Source organism: the organism of the source record quoted next, unplaced genomic scaffold (genome assembly GCF_019419815.1).
Source record: "Pyrus x bretschneideri cultivar Hongxiangsu unplaced genomic scaffold, Pyrus_bretschneideri_v1 Contig29, whole genome shotgun sequence".
NCBI classification, from domain to species: Eukaryota; Viridiplantae; Streptophyta; class Magnoliopsida; order Rosales; family Rosaceae; genus Pyrus; species Pyrus x bretschneideri.
Window position 1 is genome coordinate 3,286,618 of NW_025999601.1, and position 17,401 is coordinate 3,304,018.

General features: G+C 35.8%; 1 protein-coding gene across 1 annotated transcript; it reads left to right on the forward strand.

The window, feature by feature from the left end:
* The first annotated feature begins 230 nt into the window (after positions 1–230).
* On the forward strand, positions 231–1,301 carry LOC103947731 (uncharacterized protein At1g08160-like). The gene has a single exon (XM_009358677.3). The coding sequence runs from the start codon at positions 378–380 to the stop codon at positions 972–974; it is 597 nt and encodes a 198-aa protein (XP_009356952.2). The 5' UTR covers positions 231–377; the 3' UTR covers positions 975–1,301.
* The last annotated feature ends 16,100 nt before the right edge of the window (positions 1,302–17,401 follow it).

Consider the following 17,401-nt stretch of genomic DNA (forward strand, 5'->3'; position numbering starts at 1 on the left):
AGAAAACATTATAAAGTTTGATTTTGTTTCAACTGTTTCAATCACATATATAATACTTTTCAGTCAATCTTACGACACCCAGTGCTGAAGAAAAGAACAAACTGTTCACCTCAGTCCCTTAACAAGATGTCTTGAGTTTCATGCACGAAATAAAAAGAGAAAAAGTGTCATGGTGACAGAGAAAAGGGCAAGTTAATAAAGAATTTGGCAGAGACCCCAAGACTTCTCTTAACTTCTCTTATATTACTTCACTTGAATTAGAATAGGTGCAGTTTGCAGCTCTTAACCCACCAAGCTTTCAAAGAGTGCTACAATTTTTAGCTTTTGAAATTCAAACACACTGCCAAAATTTAGTCAAGAAGCCCTAATTCCTCACAATGCCTACTTCTGCATCACAACCCTCGCATGCACCAAAAGCAAAGTCAAATCTAATTAGAATCATTGCTATAGTCTTGCTAGCTTCAATTGTCATTTTGGGTCTTGTGGTGCTCATCACCTGGCTCATTGTGAGGCCGAAACGCCTTGTTTACACCATCGAAGATGGTTCGATCCAAAACTTCAACCTAACCAATAACCACCTCTCAGCGGATTTTGATTTTGTCATCAGATCCTATAATCCCAACAAAAGAGTCTCCATATACTATGACTCTATTGGTGCTACAGTGAATTACAATGACCAGACTCTGGCATTTTCCGGGGTTGAACCCTTCTATCAGCGCCGTCGAAATGTGACCCGCTTTGATGTCAAGTTCACGGCTCCATCCACTGCACTTTCCAGCTCTGTCTCTAAGGATCTAATGCTTGAGAAAAGATCAGGCAAGATTCAGTTTGATGTTTGGCTCAAGGCAAGGATTAGGTTTAAGGTCGGAGCCTTGAAGTCACACCACCGCACTCTAAGGGTTTCGTGTTCCCCAGTGTTGGAGTTATCAAGGCCTAAGAATTTGAAAAGGACGTACTGTTATGCTGATATTTGATCAAGCCTGCGGCATGCATGTAATTTCAATGACTTAATTTTTCTCTATTGTTTGAGATTTAATTTTTATCAATTTTTTGCTCGTCAAACTGTTACAAGCACTGTTTTCTTCATGTATTCTTGAACTATTTATGCGTGTAGTCATTGCTGTGTATTGTTGTGCGTGGAAGTGGTCAGTTTTCTTGTAAGATTCTTGTTTGTGATGCTTATTCAATTTATTTATTGTAAATTTGTAACCATTCCATATGGATTTATCAGACTGCTTCAGGGTGATGATAATTTGTGATTGAGTTCCTTATTTTGTTCTAAATTATGGACTTTGGTTCGAGATAGCGAAAAAGTGTGGGCTTAATTAGCCTATACCATATATGTTGACCTTTTTACATTTTTGGATGGATTATTTTGTATCAATTGCATGTGATGTCTTGTTGCCAATGGATGCTAATCCACCTAATGTTGAATTCAATATCAAGTTTCCGGGAAAGGAAAGACAAGACGAATCAAACTCGTCACTTTGGTACGATATAAGATGAAATTTTCTTTGGGGGTTTTGGGGTGGGGTGTGGGGTTAAGGTTAAGATTGCTTAGTGGGTAAAAAAAACATATTTTAATGACGAGCTTGAATGTCGCATGCTTTAAACTTATTAAATGAAATCCACATCCACATTAGTGGCGCGTTTGCGTAAAGGGAGTGGAACAAGAGGAATCGGAATTGCACTCCTTCCCGGTTATTCAAGTGTTTACCAACACTTGAGGGAATGAAATGTATGTGAAACCTATTTAATATGGGGAATCAGACTCCTAATATACCCGGAACTAGTCTCCCGAACAATAGATGGGATTTGAATTCCGAGAGAAAGCCTCTATCCGGAATCCCTTTTTTCTACTCCAAATACCCTTATCTCGTCTCCCTTCCACATCTTTCTCTGCTTCTCTGTGTCTCTGCGGGCGGTGACCAATATCAAAGGAGAAGAAAAATCAGAAGGGAAGAAGAAGAAGATGGAGAAAAGAGATGGAGAAGCTGAAAAGAATTGGGGAATGGGGTGCGGTACGGTCTTCCCGAGAAAGAAAAAACAATTGGCGGATGGGGAAGAAGAATCAGAAGAAAACAAGAAGAAGAATTAGAAGGGAGCAAGAAGAAGAAGGGAAGAGTCAGAAGAAGGGGAGGCTGAAAAGAGTTGGGGGATGGCTGAAAAGAATTAGGTGAGGGATGCAGTCTGGGCTTCAGGAGAAAAAAAAAATATTTAGGGATGAGGATCCGGAGTAAAAATTGGATAAACCGTACAAATTCTTTTTAAAGCTTTTTCATAGTCTTCTAAAAAAAATTATCAAAAATATAAAAACTACATACTTGGAATATGAGCAATTTAGTAATTATATTAATTTTCATTCCGATTCATGTATTTAAGTAAACAACTTATATAAATAAATATGATTCCTACTCATTTCAGGAAATTTTAGTAAACGCAATTTAGTAATTACATTAATTTTCATTCCGATTCATGTATTTAAGTAAACAACTTATATAAATAAATATGATTTCTACTCATTCCAGGAAATTTTAGTAAACGGTTTTAAAAAAAAATTATTAAATGAAATTCACACATGAAGGTGTACTGGGAGTATAAGTTATGCGGTAGTAGGAGGTAGTAGGAGAAGTCTTCCTCCTTAAAACAAGAGCTAAGTGTATTTTTTTGTCAAATGATAGATTTTGTTAGATTAGTCATCGACAGAGCTCGAACCCATGCCGTCATGCAATGACTCAATTCCTTTCCGTCACTGTAGTAAATGGCCACTTGCAGCTAAGCGTATTAACTTAATTAATAAGTTAAAATTTAAATTTACTTTTGAGGCTTTTTGACTTTCTTGATGGTGTGATGGTAGATAACCATAGTAAGTGGTCCAGTGGTAAGGACTTTAACTGCGGCTCTCCAATAAACAAAAAAATGTAAGAGGTCCCAGGTTCGATACTTCGAACTAGTGAGTATGCTGGACTATGGCCACAAGCAGGTGAAATTCCCCATAGCCCCTCTAGGTCCGAAAATGATGGATAACCGTGCTTGCCACCAATTGTTCACCTTTTAAAACAAAAAACAAAAAAAATGGTAGTGATGGTAGATATCTGCCTAGCTAATTGAGATTGGGAAACATAAGTAGCCTCAATTTATTTAAAACTTATCAAAATATTTTAAAGAGAGGCATAATTAAAGTTTCTTTTAATATTTTAAATAAATAATATATTTACACTAAAAAAAAAGAATTAGTATCGAATTTGTCATCCATAATATTTTAATTCAAAACATCTCCTTGCTAGGCTAATACTAAATGGCAAAAATAAGAAGTCACGTGTACTGATGAATCTAATTAGAAAATATAAACACAAACACAGCAATTAAAATCAAACTAACGCCACAGGCAGCAATAACCATACAATGACGTGGTGTATTGATTTACTTGAGATTTATTCGATTTTGGTTAGACTTTTACATTCTTTTGTTGAGAAAAAAAAATATTTAATTAAGGAGGACTAATGAGTATTACAAAACCGTAAGGAAATAAAAATGTTATCAAATCAAGTACAAAGGACAAAACTTGCCTTCTAATATTTGAGGAGTGATTCATTTTTCAATAACGACGTATCATCATTTCATAGTACAAAAAAAATAATAAGAACAGTTTATTCTTTATATGTAAGAAATCAAATATTATTCATGTACAACTATGTAAGAAGTGCGTCATTAAAAAATAAATGACTTTTTATACGTAGGAAGCCAAGCAATATCCCAATACAAATATGCCTAAAATGTAAAGTGAGCTTGGCCATTCAATTGAGAAACTCCAACAACTCTACGATGACCATGAGCAAAATCACCTCCATTCCAGTGATCCCTCTCCAACAAACCACTTTTCCATTTTTGTCAAACATTATAAAATTACAAGGAAGGACGCCCAAAAGAGAGGCAGCCCAAAAGGCACAATCGAACTTAACAGAAAATACAATGAACTGGCCCAATATTGTCAATGAGCCGCCAACAAAGGGGCGGCAAATGGCCAAGCTCAACAAAGGTGATATGAATATAGTCGGTTTCAAAAAGAGAAAGGTAATGCTAGAAGGATTAAGTTTCTACTAAATTTGTAAATCAAATGATATGGAAGTTGATGATTAAATTATTATTTAAATTTTGATTAGCGTGCTTATTAGCTATTAGTGAAATATCATTTGTTTTGCAAATTTGGCTTAAAATTTTGACCTCTCTAGCATTATCCAAATGGGAAATAGTTGAAATTTAATTAGTATTAACACTCCAAAAATCTCATTTTACACTACAAATTTTCTATAATTAGAAAGAAAAATACACTTGTGAGAGTGTAGAATGAGATTTTTAGAATGCTAATAGTTCCCTTAGTATATTAGGATAAGGTTTTTTAACCAAAATGATTCTTAAAATTGGCATAACTCACTTTGTTTCATAAAATTTTAAATTGATAAAAGTGGTCCTCATTTGTTCACCATCAATCATTATGGTTATTCCATGAAAATTTTTGTTAAAAAAGGACCAAAATGATAAAAATACCGTCAATTTAATAAACAATAGGCAAAAATAGTTTGACAAAAATTGAGGGTATTTTTATTATTTTATCCTTATTTAACAGAGATTTTTTCACAAAATGACCACAATGATTGATAGTAGACAAACTCAATCAATCTCAAAAAGCATTTTAGACTAAAAACACCCCCACAACAATAAATTATAGAAATCCACTTCAAGTGCTCAAGTGGAGGGAGAAATTTTCCTTCTCTCCACTTGTGCTTTTTAATTGATTCTCAATGTAAAATTCCTTTTAACAAAAAAAGATATTTAAGTTTGAGGTTTTTTTTTTCTTTCTTTCTAGTGTAATATTATTAAAACTAATGAAGAGCCTAATTTTAATCCTTAAACCAATAACCGCTCCAACTAGAAGTTGGTTTTCTAGAATTCACATATATTCCAAACTAAAAGTTGGATAAAATTGAAATCGTTTATATGCATTTCATTTCATATCATCATGATTAGCCAAGTCATGTTTCAACTAATGATTGTGAACTTACTAATACTTTTTTACAAATTAGTTATTGATGCACTCAATCTAGTAGTAGTGACAACTCCAATAGTTTTAGTTAGATGGGATTGCATCAATATTGTGATCCCATCCATATGATTTGGTACGAAGGTGAGCCAAATGACACGATATATCCATGCATATATAATATGGATTTCGGCTATAATTAGCATCCGTGCATTTAGCCCCATTTGATAAGTTCTTAACCATTAGACTAAATCTAATGGATTTCAATCAGTCCATATCAACATAATTGTATTAGAATAAAACACACAATTTACACCGTATCATTCACTCGTCTCTTGTTCCCTGTTCTTTTCCTCGCCCTTCCCTACCTAGTACCTCCTGCTTATTTTCCTGTTTCAATTTTCGACTTCATATCTCATTTGACAAACCAAAAGTATTCCAATTTCCCCAACCCCCATTTTTTTTCCAATCTTAGTTTCATAGCCCAAAGTGCCACTTCTTTTTTTGTTCTTGAAATAATTGTTGCAAGGAAATATGATAAAACAAAGGAGCGAGAAAGATGAACTGAAAAAAAAGAAGAAGAAAAGGAGGTGACAATTTGAAGTGGTGGAAAGGGAGTAGGATTCTCTCCCCTCTTATTTTCATCATCTTCCCTCTCCTCCTCTCACATATTGCTTTTTGTTTTATTATCTTTATAAAAAAATCAATATAAGATGTTGACGTAGCTAAACCGTAACCATTCAAATAGGAGGGAAGGGAAGGGAAGGGAAGAGAAATTAGAAGGGGAGAGAATCATCCTCCGGTGGAAAGATAGAGGGAAGAAAGGGATTGTCCATGAGTCATGATCGTTTGGATTTTAAAACGGTGACATGATTATTCAATGGTTAACGTTGGTTTTTAATGAATCTAATGGAGGCCATGATCTATTCATAGGTTTATAGGATTTCAGGTTTGATTGTTACGAATATGATGAAAAATCGCAGGAGATTGGGAAGGATGATGAAACTGACAAAGAGGGAGAGACGGTGAGTGCTACTGTGAAAATGGTCGAATACAATTATTCTGCCGTTGATTGATTCAAATCCTGTAAAATAATTTAATGGTAAAGATTTTGCTAAATGCAACTAGATTAAATGTAGAGACTCAAAATCCATATTGTATTTAGGATAGTCACTATCAGACATGCTTCATCCACTACATAACTACCTAGCGTATATTTCAAAAGGTAGAGGGGGAATTTTGGATATTTTAAAATAGGTTAATTACGGATAGCTACTTAATTTTCTAAAACATTTCAAATAATTACTCATGTATAGAAAATTAGACATCCGTTATGTTACCAACATTAAGTTGATGCGAGTTTCACTCTCACGTCATTTGTAGAGCTCTAAATTCCTAAACCGACGCCTTTTTTAACTAGATAAATTTAGCATTTGTCTTGGTTAAGAGGGGAAAGAGAGATCATATAGATTGAATTATATGTTGGTGATATATAGTAATTGATATTAACAATTATGCATGGGGTCCAACCTTTTTATTGGCCACGTACTCTTTGCTTCCAACCCTTAACAACCATACAAAACATGTCACATGTGGATATATATTGACGTGGTTGTTGTGTTCTCAAAAGCAAAGCTATCAGCCTTTCTATTCTACACCCTTCCACTACAGTCCAGTAAACTGGGGACATTTCTGCTTGGTCTGGTACCGCAAAGGAAATATCCATTAAGATCAAGGACCGGAAGGACGACAATGTGAAAAAGGAGGGGCAGAGCTATATACATCAACAAGAAAAGGATTTGAAAGATGGGTAACCCAATACATTTTTACGTATCTCTCTGTCTCTTTGTCATTGTCCATATGCAGAGAATAGTTTGGAAACCGTTTTCTTTGCAATCAGTCTTTTCTTTTCCGTACATTTTCTGGATTGTTGGTAAGGGAGATACTTCTGTCCCCTCATAAAAAAGTGGCATTGCAAAATTGAGTCCTGCGTTGATCTCGGTAGCTACGCCACCCACAGAATTTAAAGAACCCACATGCTCCACAGTTTGTGTGGACCCCGTTAATTCCTTTGAGTTTCATTCTTACAAACGTACTCCCCAGGTGGGATACTTAACGCATTAGCTACAATACTACATGGATCGATACGTACAACGCCTAGTATCCATCGTTTATGGTTAGGACTACTAGGGTATCTAATCCTATTTACTCCCCTAGCTTTCCTCTCTCAGTGTCAGTGTCGGTCCAGCAGAGTGCTTTCGCCGTTGGTGTTCTTTCCGATCTCTACGCATTTCACCGCTCCAACGAAAATTCCCTCTACCCCTACCGTACTCCAGCTTGGTTCCACCACTTGTCCAGGGTTGAGCCCTGGAATTTATACTATTGCTTGATTATTAGGAGAACTATCTTTGTCAATGACTGATCTGTTTTTATTTTGTTAATTAAGTATAGTAATAGCCTAAATAATTAAAGATGATATTGTAATTTACATTAACTCACTTTCTCTGCCACTCTTTTTTTTTATAATCTAGTTATGTAATAATAGGTTAAATAGGTAAGAGTTCTCTTAATAGACTTATAGTAAAGATAAAAGAAAACGCATGCATAATGGATCTTCCACACGTGTATGGAAGTATATTAGGTTTTAACTCTTATTTGATTATGTATGAATGATGAGTGAATTTTTGTACGCATGTGGGGCTCTTTTTCATTGCTCGGGGTTTTTCCCAAATGGTTTATCGGAGTAAAGTTTTTTTTCTGAGCCCGACTCCACACATGTACCTTATATACGTTGTTGACGTATTTTGATGAATGATATCCTTTTTTGCTTTAAAAATGGAAAGAAAAAAAATCCATTTTTGCTTTTAAAAAGCCACGAGGTTAGATAAGATTTTGATTTTAGCCATTTGACTAGGTGTTAGAGTGCTTAAATATTAAATGTTGTTAATCACTTGAACTATAACTTAAACCAAAAGAGAAAACAAAAAATAATCATAAGCATTATAGATGATAAGTGAGCTAGTGAGTGAGCGGCAGAAGAACGTGAATGTTCACGTATTCTAGGACCCATGCATGCAAAGAGGTAAGCAGATGTGCCATTACGAGAAAAACAAGATGCATGCAGAAAAAGCTGTGGGGTTTGGCCTGCCTCAAAACTAAATTAGTCGAGGCCAGCATGTGGATTTCATAATGTGTACAGTGTACTACTTGAAAACCTAATAAATTATGAGACCAAGTTATGATTACTCATTAAAAAAAAGTCATGTAGTTCCAATTTTTATTGTCAAATATATGCAACTAACTTCAAAGACATAATAGCATGTTAATATAATGAGAAAAATAATTTTCACACTCATTTTTTCTTTCTACGTACTTTTTTTGTTTTTGTTATTCTTTGATTTATTTACTCTAACGTTTGAAAAGAAAATAAGTGCAAAGGAACAACAGGGATGAGAAATCCCGACCCAATAACTAATAAGTTAAGAGGTTGTAATGTGATGATCAACACTAAGCCGACATTATAACCTTATCGAAGGGGGACGTTACAACACCAACTTAATGATGAAAGCCATAGTAAGGAATTAACAAAGTAAATAAACTTGAACCAAATGTTCTTTATGAAATTCAAATGTCAACTACCTTGCAAATCATAAGCATCATAAGCAAACCCCCTACTTGGAGACACAGGTCAAGAGATATAATCTCATTAATATCACATCATTCCAGCTCAAACAATATTTCATACAACAATTAACACAATGTAGTACAATGCTATGCATAATCAAAAGTATGATCATGCAATTATTACAACTAGATAAAATAAACAGAAAAGATCATCTCACCCAAGTTTGTAGGGGAAAGCCTTACTGCCAAGCCTACTCATCTCCCAAATGTCTCCTTGTTCTCGCTATGTCTTAAGGGGTCGACAAAATTAAGTGTGAGCGGATCAAGTTTATCTAGTCAAAATCATTTGAACATACTAACCTCGTTTTGAAATCACATATATGGTCAAAAACTACATAATAGTAATACTATCATAATAGTTATAAAATTCATATCACTAGGCTCGTCATATCAAAAAAGTAATTCAATCAAACTCACAATATAAATCAAACAATATAGCAAGAAGGTAAAGTAATATCTACCTGATCGATGACTAGCGTCTAATAGCATATCTAGCCTGTAAAATCCCCTTCCCATATTTCACTGTTATAATCTACGTATTTGTATTATTGAGATTTTATATTAATTTATTTGAAATTAGATTTCAATTAAACTAGTAACAAGGAGTGAAGTTTGGAAAATTATTATTTACTCGTTGACCTTTTGAAGTCACAAGTAACGTTTCGAATAGATCTCGAACCGACGAACGAATAGGCGTAAGCCGTTTGCAAGTCCGAATTATAACGATATAGTTACGGACGTTTGAAATTGTGAACTGTAGATTGTGGGAATTATTTAATTCCCGCATGTGGGTTAAAGGTTGAGTTAGTTTAATAAAAAGGTAACCAATCAGATTTTTAAAAAGGGAGAAACAGCCCAATAAGAGGAAAGCAAGGAGGGGGAAAGGAGAGAGACCCGAGTTGGGTCATTTTTGACCCGCAAAACTCCAATTTTGACCCGGCCATATCTCCTTCATCCGAACTCCGTTTTGGGTGATCTTGGTGTCCATGGAAAGCCCTTGATGAGTCCTACATCTTTACAGTGTTAAATTTCCCAATTTCTTTCCCATTTTTACAGTTCAAAGCCACAAACCCACGAGTCTTCCGGCGGCTTTATCCATTTTCCCGGTGGCTCTGGCAAGTTTCACCGTCCATGACCACCACCAAAAAACTCCCCTCAACCCTAGGAACAAAACCCAAGCGGTGTTGGAGGCGTTGGAGTTCGATTGGAAGCCGAATTCGAAGCACACCCACCTTAGGGTTCCAGCGGTTCGTGGCCAGTTTGGGGTGTTTTCCGGCCAAATTGGCCTTGGCCGCAGGTATAAAGTTTACTCTACTCATTGAGATCTTCATTCCTGTAAAATTTGGTAATTTTTGGAAATAGTTGGATTTTTCCGGCGAGTCAGGACGGTCGACCGCCGCCCACGGTGGCGCGTGTGGCGGCGTGTGACCAGGGGCCCGTCGATGTCATTCTTAGACTAAATTAGATGTCTTGAGCTCAGTTTTGGTAATTGTATGACATAAGTTGATGGTTGGAACCTAAATTCTCTACGATACATTAATTGGTAAAAGTGTGAATCGACGATCCGACCGTTGGATCGTCACCAAACTTTAACATATGTGATATGGTTATTATCTTAATTTCTTATATTAGTATCATTTGCGAATATGAATTGGTATTATAATTATGATTTCTTTTGAAATGTGAATTTTATATATTTAGCCATAGAACTATGCTAATTAACTATGATTTGGCTTGTGTATTGACGTTGTGATATATATATATATATATATATATATATATATATGTGTGTGTGTGTGTGTGTGTGTGTGTGTGTGTGTGTGTTTGATTAACATTTTAATAATGTGAATGATAATTATGATGAATGTTATGACAATTATGGAATCTAAATATTGTTTGATAATTATTTGGATATGCTTGCCAACTGAATACCTATGTGAACTTGGCATTACTACCTAGCATGAGATAAAGATAGAAGTCAGGAGATGAGTTGGGTACTTTATTAGATTTTTAGTAGAATTAGTGATTAAGGGAATTTCTTGTGTTGTGCTCCATATAGCTGGATGCTGATTGATATGTGGAATCAATAACATGTATGTGTATAATTATGTTTAATGTGTGATGATGAGATTACACCACGTAGTTGTGGTACATGGGCGGTCCTGCTTGGTATATCCATGATGGGGGACCATATGTATTCAAGGGTGATCATGCTTGGTATATCCGCTATAGGTGATCACTGCCTGCACGACGAGTTTATGCCTATGGTCTTGCTTGGTATATCCGCGATGGGGGACCATACGTATTCTAGAGGTGATGATGATTGGTTGTACATGGTACATTTTTAGGCGATCATATTTGGTTTGGTTCCGTTGAGTGGTTCGGAACCTGAGGTTGTTGGATTTCGTAAAGTGGTCTGAAATCCCATTATTTGGAGAAGTAGGCTTGGCCTAACTGTGTCACTCTAGCCTTAGTTTTTTATATATATATATATATATATATATATATATATATATATATTTGTGTCAATGGTTTCGAGAATCTTGTGAATTGAGTTAGAAAAGATGTTGGACGTCTGAGTGACTCCTTCAGGATTTTTATGATTCGATTATGATTTCATAAGGTATGAATTTATAAGATATGGGAATGATGGTTATTACTTTGATCAAATTAATGAATTAATGCAGCTAGAGAATGGTTGTGTTTCGTCGGCTCTTAAATATGATGTGTGTTGTGAATTGCGATATCATGATGAGACATAATGATTTATATGTTGGATGAGAGAGAATTCATGTTTTCATGGGGATTGGTTATGTAACATGATGAGTCCAGGAATTACATGTTGTCAAGTTATATTGAATGATGGAGGAATACTATGCTTTTTTGTTTGAACTTAGTGGAATAAACGTCTGATTTTGTGTTAATGAACTACGAATGACTCGATCCCTATTTGAGGGTACGTAGACAGTCTAACGAGGAGGTTAGATGCAGCCATAAGGTAAACGAAAGATTTCTTTGCAATTTGATCTCGAATTGTGATTGCCATATTCATGAGACGGGGTATATGAGTTATACGAGTATTTGGGTGACGTCACGTGTTGATCCTGGACGTATATCGGGATCGGGGCGTGACATAGCCTCTACTAGAAATATCGGTACCTGCAATAGTTCTACGGTCATAGCTAACTATACAATATTTATGATGACTGTTGGGGGACTTTTAGGTCAAGGTGGACTTGGGCTTTGAGAATGTCTTTTTGTCTCCCTTGGTACGGATTCGTAACAAGTCCGGGGATATCTCGAAAGAGTTAGCTTGTTAGCTTGTCTTAAAAATACCCTGGTAACATCAACGACTCGAAGATAGCATGATTGATCAAGATAATGACTTGCTCAAGTGAAGCGTGGTGTGGAAGCTAGAAGATTATTAGTTTACATGAGAAAGAAAGGGTTTGCATGGTTGCATGACATTCATAGCTGCATGATTTGGGCTTTCCTAGGGTGATAGTAAGGCTTCTAATGGCTGAGATCTTCAATAAAAGGCTGTGAAAATTACTAGGGTTGCATGGATGATGATGCTTGAGGCTTGGAGTATGTTTTTGGGCTAGATGGAACTCTCTGGGCTTATTTCCTGGGTGGTTCTCTCCCTTGTGTTCTCTTCTATCTATCTCTGTGTTACTCTACGTGTTCTCTTATTCTAATGGCTTCTCTCATTCCTTTTAAGATGAAGGGTTCTTCTCTAGGCGTCAAAGGAATCTTCCTTTATGGCTTAGTCTTCCCCTCTTTTCTCCCTAAGCCTCATATTATTCCCTTTTTGGTGTAAGATAACTGCACTGCTGATATCTTTAGTTTGCTTCTTCCTGAGATGCGTCTTTCCCCAGGCAGCCTTTTGTAGACTCTACTTCTGGTAGTGCGACTCATGGCTTTCGCGTGTTGGTTATCTATGTAGGCTAGGAAGGGAAAGTCAACATTAAATGCCTAACTTGCTGGGCTTAACATGCATTTAATGCAAGAATCTAGTTTAATCCTAACTAAGGGAGTTGGCTTGTTAGAGAAAGGGGCAAACTATGTTATTTCTCTCTCAATGATGCTTGCGTGAAATACAAAGGGCTTGGATCTTTGGGCCCCCAACTAACCCAAAATCTTCCATGACCCCGATTCCACGTAGGCCCGATAATCTTCCATAACCATCCACACCACAATCCACTTAATAAGCCCCGAATACGTGACTTAGGCTTAGCATGAATAATGACTAAGGAAGCATGGCATGATGAGTAGACATGAGCATGGCGTGAATATCCGGCTTAATCATTGTGACATGGCATGTTGATAAATATATTCCTTGTCAATCCTGCACCTTGGCATGTATTTGTGCTTGATTGTAGGCTTTGCATGACAATTGAGCCTTAAGACTTAGTTGGATTGGTGTGTGACATATTTGGGCCCCAACAATGACCATGTGGTGAAAATAAATTATCATAGTCTCAAGATATCAATTAGAATCCGAATAGATCTAAGTCTCCTAAAAAACTAAACAATTATAGTAATATGCATCAACATATAAATAGTTTACTTTAAAATGTTAAGTTTTGAAGGGATCCACTCACAAGTAAGCTGAGCATCATTCCTTGTTAGGCTTCTTGCATGATTCACCCTTTTTATGAACATAATTTCAAAACTACTATTTAGAAACAAAATTGGCACAAACGCAGGGCGCCACACGATTTAGAACACCGAAAAACCTAAGGGTAGGTCATGGGTCCTGTACGCTCCACCATGTGCTGCATCACTGGTGTCACACACTGCCGTCTCGGTTTGGCGAGTAAGTGTCACACTAGCTGCTATCGGTGCCATGTCAACTAGTTTATACAAAGTTAACGGAATATACCTTCTCCATCAGTATGCCATTCGAGCTAATGGTTTCTCTACAATCGCTTGTCTTCGGAGCCTCGCCAGAAATTGTAGAATCCCAAGTTATCATCCTCGAATCAAAATGAGTCAGAATCAACGCATTTTTTTACCATAAATTAGGTCAAAATCTCACAAATGGATTAGAAACTCACCACAAACGAATTTGGGACAATTAAGGGATGAATCCACCTCATATTCAACTGAAACTTATCGTGTTTCGTCGCCGAATTCTGAAAACAAAGACAGTGAGCATGCATGTAAATTCCATAAGTTTTCTAGCTCGAAATCCACATGCAAATGAAGGATTAGTTACCTAGGATTGGTTCCAACTGAGCACGAACTCGACAGAGTTTGGCTGAAGCTGCTCGTCGGAAACTGGAAAACATGCATAGTAAGTTGTAGAATCCGAATACAGTCATCACTATTACAACCATTACAGTCATCACCATAGTCATTACATTTATGACCATAGTCAAAGACTCAAATTAAACCCTGGACCGACTGAACTGCTTGAACCAGAATTCCGGGAACCCCGTTTTGAAGGCGTCGTTTCATTCATCTTTTCCATCGTGTTTTGTATGTATTTATGCGGCAGATTATGATGTTCTGATCTTTAATGGGGAAGGGTGGATGTGTGGAGATGTGTGGAGAGTCGAAAAGGGAAACGAGGTGCGGGGAGTTGAAAAGAAAATAATTTTTTATTTTTATTAATTTTTAAATTTTTTTAATATCCATGTGGCGTCCAATCATTGTCTATGTGGGCACCACGACATCAAATAACGGAGGTTTTGATGAACAACTTAACGGATGTATGAAAGTGTCCCATAATTATGACTTTAGGTACTAGACTGAAACGAAAAAAATTTAATGTATGAAATGTTGAAAACCAAGAAACTTCATGCCAATGAAGGATTAGTTACCTAGGATTGGTTCCAACTGAGTCGAGCACCACCAGTCACGAACTCGACGGAGTTTGGCTGAAGCTGCTTGTCGGAAACTGGAAAACATGCATAGTAAGTTGCAGAATCCGAATACAGTCATCACTATTACAACCATTACAGTCATCACCATAGTCATTACATTTATGACCATAGTCAAATACTCAAATTAAACCCTGGATCGACTGAACTGCTTAAACCAGAATTCCGGGAACCCCGTTTTGAAGGCGTCGTTTCATTCATCTTTTCCATCGTGTTTTGTATGTATTTATGTGGCAGATTATGATGTTCTGATCTTTAATGGGGAAGGGTGGATGTGCGGAGATGTGTGGAGAGTCGAAAAGGGAAACGAGGTGCAGGGAGTTGAAAAGAAAATAATTTTTTATTTTTATTAATTTTTAAATTTTTTTAATATCCATGTGGTGTCCAATCATTGTCTATATGGGCACCACGACATCAAATAACGGAGGTTCTGATGAACAACTTAACGGATGTATGAAAGTGTCCCATAATTATGACTTTAGGTACTAGATTGAAACGAAACAAACTTAATGTATGAAATGTTGAAAACCAAGAAACTTCATGCAAATGAAGGATTAGTTACCTAGGATTGGTTCCAATTGAGTCGAGCACCACCAGTCACGAACTCGACGGAGTTTGGCTGAAGCTGCTCGTCGAAAACTGGAAAACATGCATAGTAAGTTGCATAATCCAAATACAGTCATCACTATTACAACCATTACAGTCATCACCATAGTCATTACATTTATGACCATAGTCAAATACTCAAATTAAACCCTGGACCGACTAAACTGCCTGAACCAGAATTCCGGGAACCCCTTTTTGAAGGCGTTGTTTCATTCATCTTTTCCATCGTGTTTTGTATGTATTTATGAGGCAGATTATGATGTTTTGATCTCTAATGAGGAAGGGTGGATGTGCGAGGATGTGTGGAGAGTAGAAGAGGGAAACAAGGTGCGGGGAGTTGAAAAGAAAATAATTTTTTACTTTTATTAATTTTTAAATTTTTTTAATATCCATGTGGCATCCAATCATTGTCTATGTGGGCACCACGACATCAAATAACGGAGGTTCTGATGAACAACTTAACGGATGTATGAAAGTGTCCCATAATTATGACTTTATGTACTAGACTAAAATGAAAAAAACTTGATGTATGAAATGTTGAAAACCAAGAAACTTCATGATAGTAAACTAAGATTAAGGCTATCTTTTATATGTGTTGACAAATCAATGATCTTGCATGGGTTTATAAGTAGATTGAGCTATTATCTGTATTAACTATTCATTTTATGATGAAACTTTAACTTTCCTTAATATGTTCAATTCAATTACAAGAAATAATAATATAGATATATATCTGCTAGCTGAATGACAAAACAAACATGAACCAACGGAACCCACCAATAACTAAGGTTGCTCGGAGTTAGATAATCCATCAAATGTTGATTAAGTGTGGAACCCATCTTGGGCACAACGTGATTACTCAAGTTCATCAACATTTGGTTGGGGCATCGAACTAACCATAATAGTATTAGTGCTAATAATGTAATAAGACAATATGCACCCTTCATTTTTATAAACCGAACAATTGGATTATACAAAGTGTACTGTCGCCGACATGGTTGACAACAGTCAAGTCAAGACATATTTTTATGGATTTTTCAGTTTGAAATCTTCTTTTGGTCGGAATAATATGAGGGATGACCAACATGTTTAACAGGCAACAGGGGTTTTTTATTTTTCTTATGTGTTAAACAGGCTAAAATGATTTATTAATTATTCCAATTTACTTTTTGTTAAACTAATCAAGAAAGTTTAATTAGATGGCCGATTCCATGCATTTAAAAAAAATGTGCTAATTGTTAATACCAGAAAACTCATTTTTTAACAAGCATTTATAGAGCCGGTTTGTAAATGTTTAAAATATTTTTAAAAAATGCTTCTATTAGAAGCACTAAGAAATTTTTGATAAAAATGCAAGTGGTTCTTGGAAGATCACTTGAATTGCTTTTTAAATAAAGTATATAATTGATACTTCTTCCAATTTTTAAAATATAAACACTTATAACTTTTTATGTTAAACGTAGTTAAGATCGTTTTTGATGATCTAAAATTAATTTTAATTATTTTAAATATACTTTCATTTATGCTCATGAAAAAGAGAAGGATGGTTGAAAAGGTATTTGAATTGAAGCCTTCAATTGCTTTAGAACAAAGAAGACTCGATCTAAGCAATTACCAAAAAAGCTAAATCTACCTATGATAAAGTGACAAATTTGGAATTAAAAACCCACTCAAGTGTTGATTTGAGGCAAACTTAATAAGATATAACCCCACTATTATACAACTACATTTTTCAAGATTTCGGTTCACACATAGATTTCATGAGCCAAATGCACCTATCTAAAAGGTAGAATTTTAATATCTTATAAGTCCATCAAGGACCACATGGTGACTTCATTCTCTTTCTTTCATGAATTCAATGCTATTTGGTTTTTACTTTTTCGTGATGCCAGCTAACTTCAATCTCAAATCTCCTATATCAATTTGCCATTGTTATATCAATGTGAGTAGACCTGATAATTTCTTACACGATCTCTTAATCTAACATGAAACTACACAAAAATAATGGATTTCAAATCAACCTGTTAACGACTCGGGTTATTATCGAATAACCGATTAGGCATGATAATTTCTTGCATGACTTGTTAATTCGACACAGCCCGTTAAGATAACAGAGTTGACACGATACAATCCGTTGAGATAATAAGTATGACACGAAACGACACAAACATGACAAACATGA

Bases quoted from the DNA above. Each gene is read 5' to 3' on its own strand.
- LOC103947731 (XM_009358677.3), top strand. From the start codon at position 378: ATGCCTACTTCTGCATCACAACCCTCGCATGCACCAAAAGCAAAGTCA.